The sequence below is a fragment of the Cyphomyrmex costatus genome, unplaced genomic scaffold, assembly GCF_001594065.2.
Source record: "Cyphomyrmex costatus isolate MS0001 unplaced genomic scaffold, Ccosl1.0 scaffold142, whole genome shotgun sequence".
NCBI classification, from domain to species: domain Eukaryota; kingdom Metazoa; phylum Arthropoda; class Insecta; order Hymenoptera; family Formicidae; genus Cyphomyrmex; species Cyphomyrmex costatus.
The window spans coordinates 162,203-175,349 of record NW_017275413.1 but is presented as its reverse complement, the minus strand read 5'-3'; the positions used below and the strand labels follow the sequence as shown (position 1 = coordinate 175,349).

Below are 13,147 nucleotides of genomic sequence, written 5' to 3'. Positions count from 1 at the left end.
CAGTAATAAATCGTTGCAGTGGAAAATCATATCTTTGTAGCGGCTAAATACTATACTTCATTCAGGAGAAAAGTAACTGAGGTCAGGTCGTCAATTCATGGGACAAAAAGGAGACGCGTTTTCTTCGTCGCGGGAGAGGAAGAAAATTAAAAGATAAAGAAGAAAGAGAAGAGGAGAGAGTTGGCTCTCAGGATGCGTCTTTCAACTAAATTTCGTCAGAAAAAAGGAAATTCAGAAACGACAGAACGCGCGACGCACCTGTCGCTCGGCAACCAGTTTAAAGGTAGAGCACGCGGGTGTCTGTTGGGCGATCGATGCGCATAAGGTGCGCATTTTGCGAGCGGGTTATACGCGATGAAAATGGATGTTTAATGAGGCGCGGCCATTAAAATCCTTAACGATCATAGTTACACGCTGCTCGTAAATGGATTTATCGTCGCGCATTCGGTTGTTCGGCCGACTGTCCTCGCGTGATCCGCCATTTATCGATCCACACAGGTTGGTCGCCGGTAATGCGTTTGTAGAAACGCTGGCGATACCGCGAGTGCACCACCGGATATTCTCTATCGAGGGATAAGCAGGATAGTAAAACCGAGAAAAATGGTGATTTTATTACTGAGAGGGCAAAACAAATTTTTTAGCGTTGGAAACTTCGATTGGACCAGCAAAATAAAATTCGTTTGCGCGTAGCACAAACAAGATAATAAAATCTTTCCCGAATAAAAATTTTAAGTAGTATTTGACCACTTTATGTATTTCGAGTCATTCAAAATACATAAAGTGGCGATCCTCATGATGTACCGATACGATAAAATGCTTCGGTATTGGACAATAACACGCCTCGAGATATTCATTACTGCAGTCTGCCCTAATTTCTTGTCCAAAACGGAAGTAATTCGGCAGAAAAAGTGACGCACCTGTCGCTCATCCACCTTAAAGTAAAGTACATCAGGAAAGGCTTTTGATGAATTAAAGGCCGCAAGGTGTATGTTACGAACGCAACAGGTTACAGTAACATGTGGCAATAACAACATGCGATATCCCGAGTCGTAATAACTTCCGAGTTATTTTCAGCTACGAAAATGTAAAGATGAATACAAACCGATACTTTTACAATACGTTCTATATTTTTAAGGTAAATTACATTTTGAGCGTAATTGATTACATATAGATACACACACTTGGTGTTGTTTCCAATTTTATTTTTAAAATTTTCGACAGTCAAATAAAAATAAAATACAATTTACTTTTTTAAATAATTCAAAATTTATTGCGTGAAAAGGAATATTAATTTCATCTCTTCATTTAACTCAATATTTCACGTATTTTAATTTAACGTCGAATTTTTAATTTTTTAAATATTTATATTTTTATACACAAATTCTTTATTTTTAGAATGTGTTATATCACCTGCAATAATAAAATCATTTTTCTATCGGAGCGATTCTTACGAGGCACATGTGCGCTTAAGTCGCGTGCTCGCTTAATTACAAAGGCAGATAGGCAGCTGCAACCCGATGCAACGCCTCGGGACCCTGGATCCCTTCGCTAGCTTTCGAGGCTAGCGAAATGTCGAAAAACAAAACAGCGGCCGTCGCGGCGTTGCTGCTGGCGCGAGACAAAGCAGGGCAAATGAACTCCTCGCCTGTTGCATCTAATCGTAGCGGGCAGGTGCACACGATTCCTTTCTGTTACGGTTTTTTTTTTTTTTGCGAGATCGGCCGATTAAGCGAAATGAAGATCTCAGTGGTAATGGTAGCCCCGCGTTTACGTGCTGCCGCGTTTCTTTGTTAATCACGCTTATCGCAATGATAAGATCGTCTTCGATAATGATGGCACGTGGAAAGAGGGGAATGCAGATGCAGATAAAAGTACGAATTAATCCTCTGATGCAATTTTTTCGGCTTATCTATATGCCTAACACAACTGTCACAAGCCTGTTTCGTGTTACATTACACGAAATGTTATTCAGATATATTCGATAAGTGTTTCGATAAGATAAATACTACGAAAATTAAGAATATTAAACTTTAAAGATCCAGAATAAAAACAAAAAGGTTAAATATAAAAATATGTACAAACCAGATGTTTCGATATTTACATTAGATTATCTTCAGCTGTACTATTCGTCATAATCAATAATAAGTTTAACAATAAATTAAACAAATAATTAGATCCAGACTTTATTTATTCAAATATCAATATTATTGGACATCACCCTTCACAATCAAAATTTCACAATATCGATTTGTAGAAAATATGTCCGACAAAACAATATAAGAAATTTTTTAAACTATAGTATTTAATAAAAATTAATACAAAGAAAAATAATTATAAAAAAAAAAATAATCAAAGAGATGTTTCCAGGAGACAAAATTTAAATTTAAAAATAAAATTCCAAAAATTTCCCGGAGTACTAATAAAACTCCCTGATACTTAAAAAAAAGATAAAGAATATATAATTCTTAAAAATTCTATTTTTTCAATATAGTAAACACTTTGTAAGAGACGCGTCAATACATCGAACATCGGTATCTCGATATATCGCTGGGGTGTCCTACAAGAGGCAGCCTGGGACTTGCGAGGTCCGAGGAAGACTGGCCTCTCACAACAAAGACTCCGAAGGAGGAAGGGGTCAGAGGCACCAGCTGCATCGAAGGTGCCCCCCGTTCTTCCCCGTGTCCGCGCGTGCACTTCCGAGCAAATGCGCGATGCGCGACGTACAATATTCGCACGTGTCGCACGCCCGTTACCCGCTGGGAGACGGTCTCCGTCAAGAGAAAACGGTGGCTTGGCCGTTTCTTCCACGGGGTTTCCTGACTTCGCGGGGAAGGGGAATGGCCCTGGCCACGGCTCCGGGCAAAGGGTGCATACCCATGCTCACCGGTTCGCCGCGGCAGATGCAGCTGCCGCGGGGCGTCGCGTCTCGTCGCGCTGTGCCACGGGGCCCGGTGCACCACCCCTCGAAAGAGAACTATACTTCGCGGCGCGGCGCGCACCTGGCCCTCACCTGCTCCCCCCTTTTCAATGCCCGCGCTCCAGCGGCGGACGCAACACGTCGCCAACCACCCGGCCGGAATACGAGGCTGCACGCACGATGGATGTATTAGATACGTATGTTCCGCGTGCGTAGCGCTGGATCTTTAACATCGCCTTGTGTTGTACTATATACATACATATGTACAGTGTGAATGCAATTTCGCGAGCTGACTCTCAGCTCTTCATAGTTCAAAGGCAAAGCTAAATCTTCGGAATCTTCTTTTTCCAATTTCTTCCTGATATTAAACACTAAACAACTTCATTCAATTTTAAATAATTGATGCAATTAATGCAGTAACGATAATTATTGTCATACGATATTATCGGCTGTACAAAATTCAAAGGGGTTCCCGCAATTATTTCCGCACATTACTTCCGTTTCGTCTGATTCATTCTATTTCTCCAGTATAAATTTCACAAGCAACAAGTTCGACTACCTTCATCTCAATTTTCTCGAGAAATATTGTTATTGCTACACATTTTTTATGCACGATAAACTCATCTCTAATTAATTATCTCAATCTCTAATAAGCATAAATGTTTTCAAATAAAATTTTTTAATTGAAAAAACAACTAAGAATTAATCGGGAATTATCAAAATAATTAGCTGCATCGGGTTTATTGAAGTGACTGGCTACATCGAAGATCCAATCCTCCATTGAGAAAAATCTCAACCGCGACGAAATGGATAAACGCGCGTTTCCGAAACTGCTACCTGTGGATTCGATGGAAATTTATTCATTCTGACAGTGTTTTGACCGGCGTGTGCACAGTACCGTGATGCAGGTGCGTCACGCCCTTACCTGGCACCTTCCTGTTTATTTATTGATGATTAGTCATTTTTTTACGTGTTGCACGATTCGGAAAGCACCAGGCGTGAAGCATCAGCAGCGGCTTTTACCTGCGTGCTTTTACAGCCCTGTTGAATTGCCCTCGAAAAAAACAGCAATTACTCCCTGAACCAACGTTTCGACTGTTTTACGCGCTGATTATCTCCCTCTTGCTTTCCCGCACCTGCAACTACGGCGTCTGTGTGTCCGAAACACCGTTCCACTCCCTTTAACATCTCGTTAACAACTCAACCGCAATCGCACGCGACGAATTTTTTCAACCATGCTCTTACATGTATAATAATATCCTTTTCTCTAGTTTCTAATTTATCTCCCTCCCCCCCTTATATGTTTTTTATATCTGATTAGATCTATTAGAGCTAATCTATCTTTCTTTCTCATAGTAAAAAAAATTAGATTCGATTAGTCTTAGCATCGTTCTGTATTTTTATGTTTATTATAATAAAATAGAAATTTATGATATATGTAATCAACGAAAATATGTGTTAATAGCGAAGTTGTTAGAATAGATATTAATATCAATTTTATCATTTTACTTAGTATACGATAACTGATCAAACTATTTCCTCTTTTATATCAATCTTATCACTTCCAATAAAACAGATATTTATAGAAAATGGTATCTCCCTGAAACTTTATACTCTCACATATTTTATACGTCGGCAAATGTGAATATCTCAATCGGTAACGAAAAAGAGGTGCAACTTGAGAAGGGAGAGGAGAGTTTAAAAGCCAGATAGTAGGCGAGGCAAGAATTTCACGTAACCTTGACGGCGGTTTAAATGAGAAGCGAGCGTTCGCGCACACGTAATCGAACGGCGGCGGGTTGCGCAGCGGAGAGGCAGAAAGACAGAGATAGAAATGGAGAGAAAGAGAGTAAGAAAGTCACTGGAAATTAAATAATCGTTTCCCGTATCAGCTGTTATCTATTTAGGCTTGCTCAGGCTATCGCGTGTTTACTCGGGAGCACGGAGAGTTGCGTTGTGCGCACTCGCTCCGGTGTTCCTCAAGAGAGACGGAATTCGTCGCCGTGCACACATACGTACGCGTTGCATACACAGATGACCACCACGTGTCGGACGAATGCTGAAGAGCATTTAAATTTACGAAGCCTGTTTTCTTCGCGTAGACAACGTGTGTCCCGGTCGCACGGTTTGTTTGCACAAGCTGTAGGAATCATCTAATTTCTAGAGAAAAATGGTCGCCGACATTATGAACGAGACACGAATCGGTCCCTTTTCATGCAAGGCATGAAACTGATGAATGGAATTTTTTCGGCCAACAGCGATAACACACTCATTGCTTGTGACACCCTGATGTGCGTCGTACGGAATGAGTCAGAGGTATCCTCCTGATGTCTTTGGGTCCAAAAGATTCTTTCACTAAAAGAAAAGGAAAGGTTCGGCGCAACAGTGGTCTATAAAAGCCACTCTCTTTTGAGAAACTAAAGAAAAAAGAACAACTAAACGAAGTTTTACCGAACAAACACTTTGTGTTTGTAGTCACGTTTTTCGCGACGAAGACTAGACTCTGCACGGTTTGATATTCGACACGCGGTACGATTATTAAGTTTCATGTCACACGGTAATCCGCAGAAGTCATGGTGTATTGTAATTTCTGCAAAAGAATCAGTTTGTCGTGGTTTATCGCGGTGAGAATGCAAATGGGACAATCGCAGTGAGACGGAAACGTAGTTGAAATATTCATCGTCAAATATCAGTAACTATCGCGAATGATTAAAAAAATTGGTAATTTTTAGTTACGGAAATATATAATTTAAGAAAAAAATGTTAAATATTCGAAAACATTTAAAATATCTTAAATTAGTATTTCGATATTATATTTATAGAACTGTCGGCAAAGACAAAAACTCTTGCTCTCATCATATAGTAACCAGTTTTTTGTTCCTACGGAGAAACACGCAATTTTATGTTACAAGGTTAACAGTATACTACAATATTGTATTTAAAAAAAAAAAAAAAAATCTTCGAAAGAGTAAAACGTTAACAGGCCGATATCGTGCATTTTTCTACGATTAACATTACAATAGATTGCAAAGAAATAGCGATGATTCACAGGAATAATGATCGGATCGAAGCAGCGTCGCGTCGGTGGAGATACGCTACTGACACTGGTGACGAGTTATCTGGCATGCCACCAATAGAGGAGCGCTTGAACAAGATATCCTTGTACTCTCGAAAACGGAGAAGCAAACGCTGATGTAATTCTCATGTTTCGTTGAGGAATGTGCCCGATCAGAATAAATTCATAGAACGATAAATAGAATAATACTGTATTACATAAAAATGATAATCAAGAGTTTCTTTTAGAAGTTTCTTTCCAAAGGGGACAATAATTTTTAAGAGTTAATAAGTTGTGATTTAAAAGGATAAGTTAATAAAGGAGGTAGATAATAAATGAGAAGTTTAAAACAATAGAAAAAAACTATTAAAAAATTCGCTTTAACACCTGAAAATAATCAGCTACAGTAATTTTTACATCAGCAGCAAGAAATTTGATCCAATCGGATAAAATTCATTTAAATTCAGAGATCCATTCACAAGTTTTAGAAAAACTGTTATTTGGCTATTTTGACATTACAACGGCGCAAAATGTCACGAGTGACTCTTATCGTCATTAATTAACGCTTGCTGGATGGTATTTAGACGGTTATTCTAATGAGAAAGTATCAATGCACGATTAATTGGCACATCTGTCTGGTGGATAACGATATTAACGATTCAACACCGATCAAATGCGAATACCTTCGTGAAAACGTGCGAGACGGACACGTTGAGAAGATATTCAACTTTCGAGGCCGCAAAGAAATCGCGCGACGTCAGAGAGCGGACGTTAGACGGAAAGGGAGAGAGAAAGAGAAAGAAAGAAAGATGATCGCCATCCCATTATAGCTGAAGTCGCCGAAGACCGCCTGGTACGGCCCAAAATAGTCCACATGGAGCCACGTCACCGTGTCGATTGGACCATCTCGCATTGAAAATTGCGCTCCCGGACAAGCCGTATCATTCACCTAACGAACACGATTTGACGTGACGCTTTGTTGCAACTTTTTGCGACGAATATATTGCTCAGACCGGTCGATATGTATTTAATCTACGATCTGACCGCCACGATAATGTAGTTCGCTCGAGACTATTGTAGAAGCGGTAAGATATCGCGATCAAACATGCGCATTTAACGAAATCCGCGTCTTCAATCTGTATACTCCAAGACCGGTTTAGAAGGCTAAGTCTACTTTTTTTTTAGGGAGAATAAAACAACCTCCCAAATTTTCTTCAAGATCCTCGTTAGTGATATCGAAAAAAATATGAGGAATTACATTTTTTGTGATCCGCAAGACAATGGGTGTCTGAGCTTTTTATAATAAATTTATAACTTTATCTCTTTACTTTTAGATTCTCAATCACAAAAAATAATCTTTATTAAAGAATTAATTCTTCGGCATCTTTTATACCTTTTAAAAAACACTAACTAAAATTTTTAATATTTTTTTTAATGTATTGAACTTATTCTTTCAGTTTCTATAAAAAAATAACTTGTAATTTATATAATCCGGCTTATATTTTTATCAAATTAAACAATTTATCGAATTTATGAACTATTGAATTAAAGACTTTCTTGGAAATCACAGAAATATTGCTTATTTGATAGAAAGGTGACATAACTCAACTCTAAAGTATGATGTATATTTTTTTTGTTGGAAAAACGCACGATACATTTGTAACTTTCTCAATTTAACGCTAAATAGCAGAAGTGTCGCTTATCCTCTACTTCTTCAATCAAAGTCGCAATAATGTTCATACAAAAGATAATTTTTTTAGTTTAATACCATGAAACAATTGTCGGTGCAGGAATAGTTATAAAAAAACATTTCATTGAAAATTATACTTTTATAGATTATATAATTATATTTTTGTTCTTAAGAGGTTGCTTAACATTGATTCAATGTAGAATTTTTTAAATGTTTTCTTAAAAAATTACTAATTTTAATATGTGTTACTTTGCTATCAAACAAGTGATATATTCTTCGATGACAAAAACAAAGTATGATACACGTCAATTATGCTGGTTAATCACTCTTTTCGATGCTTTGTATTGATTATATACATACTGAGTATGTATATACTGATGTAGGACGGGGTCAACGCTCGTAAAAACAAACAGCCAAGCTTTGTTTTCTTATATATTAGACGCAAATCCCTTCCATATAAAACAGAATTAAAGAACCTCAAATATTGTGATTTTGCCCCTTTATTAAGGCGGTTTGTGTAAGAAACGGCAACACTGAGTGGATTCTGTTTGAATCCGGGAAACAAATTCACCGATCGTACACATACTTCATATTTCTTCCATAAAAGTTTCATACGCAGTATTAATATCAAGGAAAGCAACTACATATTAGTGATAAAAGGAAAGCTGCACTTGTGTTAGATAAATTAAGAAAACATTCTAACAAAATATTTATCTATAGAAATCCTAACGTTTTAACATATACAACAAAAAATTATATAAAAAAAATTTTATAATTTTTACAGAAATAAAAATCTAAAAAAACAAAATTTCATGATATCATGTTTGTTCAAACTATTGAAAGTATGCTCTTCTTACCAAGGCATAAATCGTAAAACAATGAGTAACATTTCTAAATTATATCCTTATCTAATCAAATTGTTTATTGTAAACATTTTTTTCACAAAAATTTTATATAAGGATTAGTTCTACAAAAACGGGAGAAAAAGAGAAAGTCAATTACATATATTAGTTAACTTCAATTCAATGATTATATGATTTAGGAGTTTTCGAAAAGTTGTCGCGTCACTTTTAAGTATCCATCTCGGCGATCCACATCAGAGAGTAATTTTGTGTATCCGTATATCTACCTGACTCTCTAAATGTGCGCGGAACACGATCGTGTTTGCTGTATCGCCGATCGTCATAGCCCAGATACATATATGGATCTATGGGCCGCTGATCGTTACTTCCTTGCTATTTCTATTCACATCGGTTGTTACTCTACATTCTGCACAACGGTAGTATGAGATCGCGCTCCTGATATCGATCACTTTGGCGTCCCACATTGCGGAAAAATCTCACATTAGGAATGTCTATTTGGACAATTATGCAGTGGAGCTGACAACGAGTACGCGCGACTAGCGGTACCGTGCGTGTGCTTTATTCGTTCGCACGTGCCACGACTGATTTTATCCGTACAATATGTTAGCAAGTTAAAGTAAGACGAGAAACTGCTGCTCGAAATCGACGTGAATGAGAACCTTATACTCTGAAAAGTTTGGTTATTTAATAAATTTCAAAGTATAACCTTTAAGTAGGTGGATGGGGTGCTCAGAACACCTTAAAAATTCATATTTTTGTAACAAAAAATTCACAATTAAAATAGGCTGAAAGTTAATACAGTAAAAATTGCGCGATTTTTATTTATATATATAAATATTTAGCAGTTAAATGACACATAAATTTAAAGTCGCAAATATAATCAGACATTTCGACTTCAATTTTCAGCAGTTAAAATAAAGAACTGACCGTCATAGATCAGCATCTTTCCTTCATATGATTTATTTTTTACTTATACTTTTTTTAATAGTATATACAGAGTTAAATTTATATTCTGTATATCCTTAGAGAGAGAGAGAGAGAATAATAATGTACAAATAATATAACTTTTAAGATTTTTGAGTAACAGTTTTTATTTGTTTATATATGAGAAATTTTTTGTGCATCTATGACTATGGAGTTTAGAACATAGGGCAACTTTCTACTAGCTGCCTGATTAATATTTGAAAGTTATCAACTTATTGTTATGCGATTGTTCCCGCTTACAGATAATTGGCTTGTTGCAAAGGCCTTTTAACAGTTTCGCGATAAGATAAAGCTGCGATTTGCGTCTATATGGGTCAAAAAATTAACACGCGATTCGTATACATAGCTGCTACATTGTGAGACAAAATATCGATCGAAGGAGGCGCGTTCAAACCAGTAAATAAATAATGTCTCTCTCATTCTCTCACTGAATATCTATCGTGCTTTCTTTCTCATGTTCACTTACCCATAGGTCATCGAGAGTGATGGAGTTATCGGTATAGAAAACCAAGACCTCAGCCGTGAGCGGCGATGTTTCACGCAGCTTCGACGCTAACAGTAGGCAGGCCGTACCAAGTAGTTGCAGCTGCGACTTCCTGATCGGACAGATCGAGAGAAATCTGTCGACGTAGTTCATCGACAGGGGGAATACCTCATCCTGGCACTTCTGTTCCTCGCATACCTGCAAAAGGCGCAAAATAATACATTTACAACATCATACCGATGCAATATATATGTCACATGATAACGTAACAAAAAATCGGACGATCGAGGAAGAGTCGTCGTTGCACGATAATGTCCAGATACTCAGTTCGCGATGCAAATTTAGCACATCAGCAAGTCTATGTTGTGATTGAACATAACGGTTAAGTAATCTCACAAAAAATATCGTTGCGCGTGGAATTCAGAAGTAAAATCGGAAGTCAATTAACCCTTTAAAAAAGGGTATAGAAATACAAAAAAAAGCAGATTTTCTGTTTTCCGACAATCAAAACCGATTGACGAGAAGGGAATACAGTAAACATGTTTTTCTAGATTATATTGGTATTCTCCGACTTATTGAAGACGATTCCAGTTAGGGATTTGACAGTAAATACGTGTTAAAGCAGGAAACTTAACACTGGTTGGAAAGCGGAAAATCTGCTTCCTTTGTGTAATTTGTGTTCGTATTCTAATGGTACGATTAGAGTGACCACCTCACGACTTTGTCAATCAAGACATTTTTTATTTATTGTAATTATTTAAAAAATCGATAAATTTTATTTATTTATTATATTTCAGTATATTTTTATTTTGTATATTAATTAAATCAAAAATAAACAGAGCCGAACATCTGGTCAAATCTAACTCCACCTTCCTGCATACTTTTTCAAAATCTGTTAAACCAGTTAGTCAATTGATATAACAATCAAAATCTCTCCTCACGCACTTTTGTGGACGCAATTCCAATAGATTCGCGATTGAAATTCTTGCTCGCTAAAACTTTCAAGAGAGAGTGAGATTTCACTCTTCTTTCTTAAAGTGAAATCTCAGTCTAACCCACATTTCTGCCCATTGTCCTATTTATAGAACAAGACACACACACACACACACATATATATATATATATATATATAGAAGAAAATTAAGTGGTGTTCTATAAATAGGATACATACATTCATACATATATGTATATACAGTCTCTCTCTCTCTCTCTCCTCTCCTCTCCTCTCTCTCTGAATTTTTTTCATGTGCATACCCTAATCTAAGTGTACAAAAAATTGAAAATTGAGCCACTCTTTTTAAACACTCAATTTTTATTCCATAGATTGAGATTCCACTCCAAAGAATTTAGAAAGTATGTTTTACTTGTTAAAGAACTTTCAAGATTTATTCTTCTTTACAGTGCTCAAAGGACTCACGTTGAGAGAAAGGAAATGAATTTTCATATAACACAGTTGTCTGTAAACCTAAGTGGAGACACGCATCAATATCACACCGGATTTCCTTCAATCGTATTCTAACAAGCACGGTCATGACACTGTCAGTACGACTGCAGGTCGATCGCCTTGGCGGCAAGTCGGAGAACTCTTTTCAACTTTGGGATTCTTTTTCGTTGGATAAATTTCGCTGTAAAATTTGACAATCTCTTTAAAAGGGCTGAGAGGAGAAAAAGGACTGATAAAACCTATCTTATGGAAAATAGATACCTCTGTGCTAAAAATAGTTAACTGCGTTTCATTAGTTTTGACATTTAAATTTATCCATTTTCGCAGTTCTCTAGCAAACTTACTTTCTTATCCTATTCCGTTATACGGGTAAGTTAACTCTTCATTTGTAATCTGGATCTTTTTTACTACAAGTAAAATTTCACTCTTGTCTATTTGCTTAAATTTTAATTTTATTGAGGTTTTAACATTTGAGTTAAAAAAACTACTTTTAATAATAAAACAAAGTATTGAAAAGTTACCCTAAATTTTTCTACATTTTTTGAAAGTCTAGAACAGTAAAAAACTTGGATCAAACAAAAAATCTAGATTGCAAATCAAGAGAGTTAAAATATGATTCTATACGAAAAATTAAAAACAAAGGAATTCCTGGTATCTTATCGATGATTTATCGCGTGCATCAACAGTAATCGCGGCAACGGAATGAATTGCATTTTTCTTTTGTTATCGCGTTTATTACCGCATGTTTATTATTACCGCGTGTTATTTACATAAATCGCAGAGTCGTCGGACCCCGGAGAGCCTTTGAAGTTTCGGGGTCCGTTGAATTTGCGGTAGGATCGCGAATTAACTTCGCCCGGGCACTTCGGGGTGCCGAGCCGAGTGATCGTGCGTTGTCGAGCCGCGTGAGAGGAACTTATTGAGCGTGACCAACGATCGCCGCGCAGTCAGCTAGCCAGTACTTGCTGCCGCACGCACGCATTCACGCACTCACTCACGCACGCTCGCACTCACGCACACTTTCGTAATTACCCTGCCGTCGCCGCCACCGCCGCCGCCACCAATTAGCAACACGGGCTTAACGAAATAATCGCGCTACATCAAATCAACAAAAGTCGTATGTAAAATTTTGAAAAAGAAAGGTTTCACCTGGAGAGAAATAGGAAGGAAACGAGATTGGTTGTGGAAAATTTTCGAAATAGTTCCTACTAAAAAGAACATTTTCGGCGAAACCTTTCCTTTTAAATTTGGTCAATATTAATTATCCCGAAGGGAGTGAACACACCCTTCAACTGTATTCTTCAACGAAAAATCGGTTCGAGAGATTATCTTGCATCTGTTCAAACATCGACAAAAGCTGAGTGGACTAAGTTAGTAGCAAAGGAGAATCCACAAAATACACAAACGATGGAAAGAGGCCACAAGTCATCAAGAAGACATTCCTATAATTATTCTTAGGTATACATTATATATATAATGTATCCTATTTTAATATTATTTTTTAATATTATGTTAATATTGTGTTAATACGCGAAATAAATACATTTTTTTATTTTTAATATAATATTATAAGTCACATACAGAGTGACGTGCGTTTCGGATCTAATTTGTAATGAATACAATACAGGTCTTAATGATATCATTTAATTTAAAGTATTATATTTATAAAGTAATTTTAAGTTATCTCTCTCTCTCTCTCTCTCTCTCTCT

At 36.8% G+C, this 13,147-nt stretch overlaps 1 protein-coding gene across 1 annotated transcript in view; it reads right to left on the bottom strand.

The window, feature by feature from the left end:
* Positions 1–13,147, bottom strand: part of CycD (cyclin D) — a 44,097-nt gene that overhangs the window by 21,553 nt on the left and 9,397 nt on the right. The window contains exon 2 of the mRNA XM_018551630.1: positions 9,976–10,191. Coding sequence (XP_018407132.1) covers positions 9,976–10,191 — 216 coding nt within the window. The remainder of the gene's footprint in view (positions 1–9,975; positions 10,192–13,147) is intronic.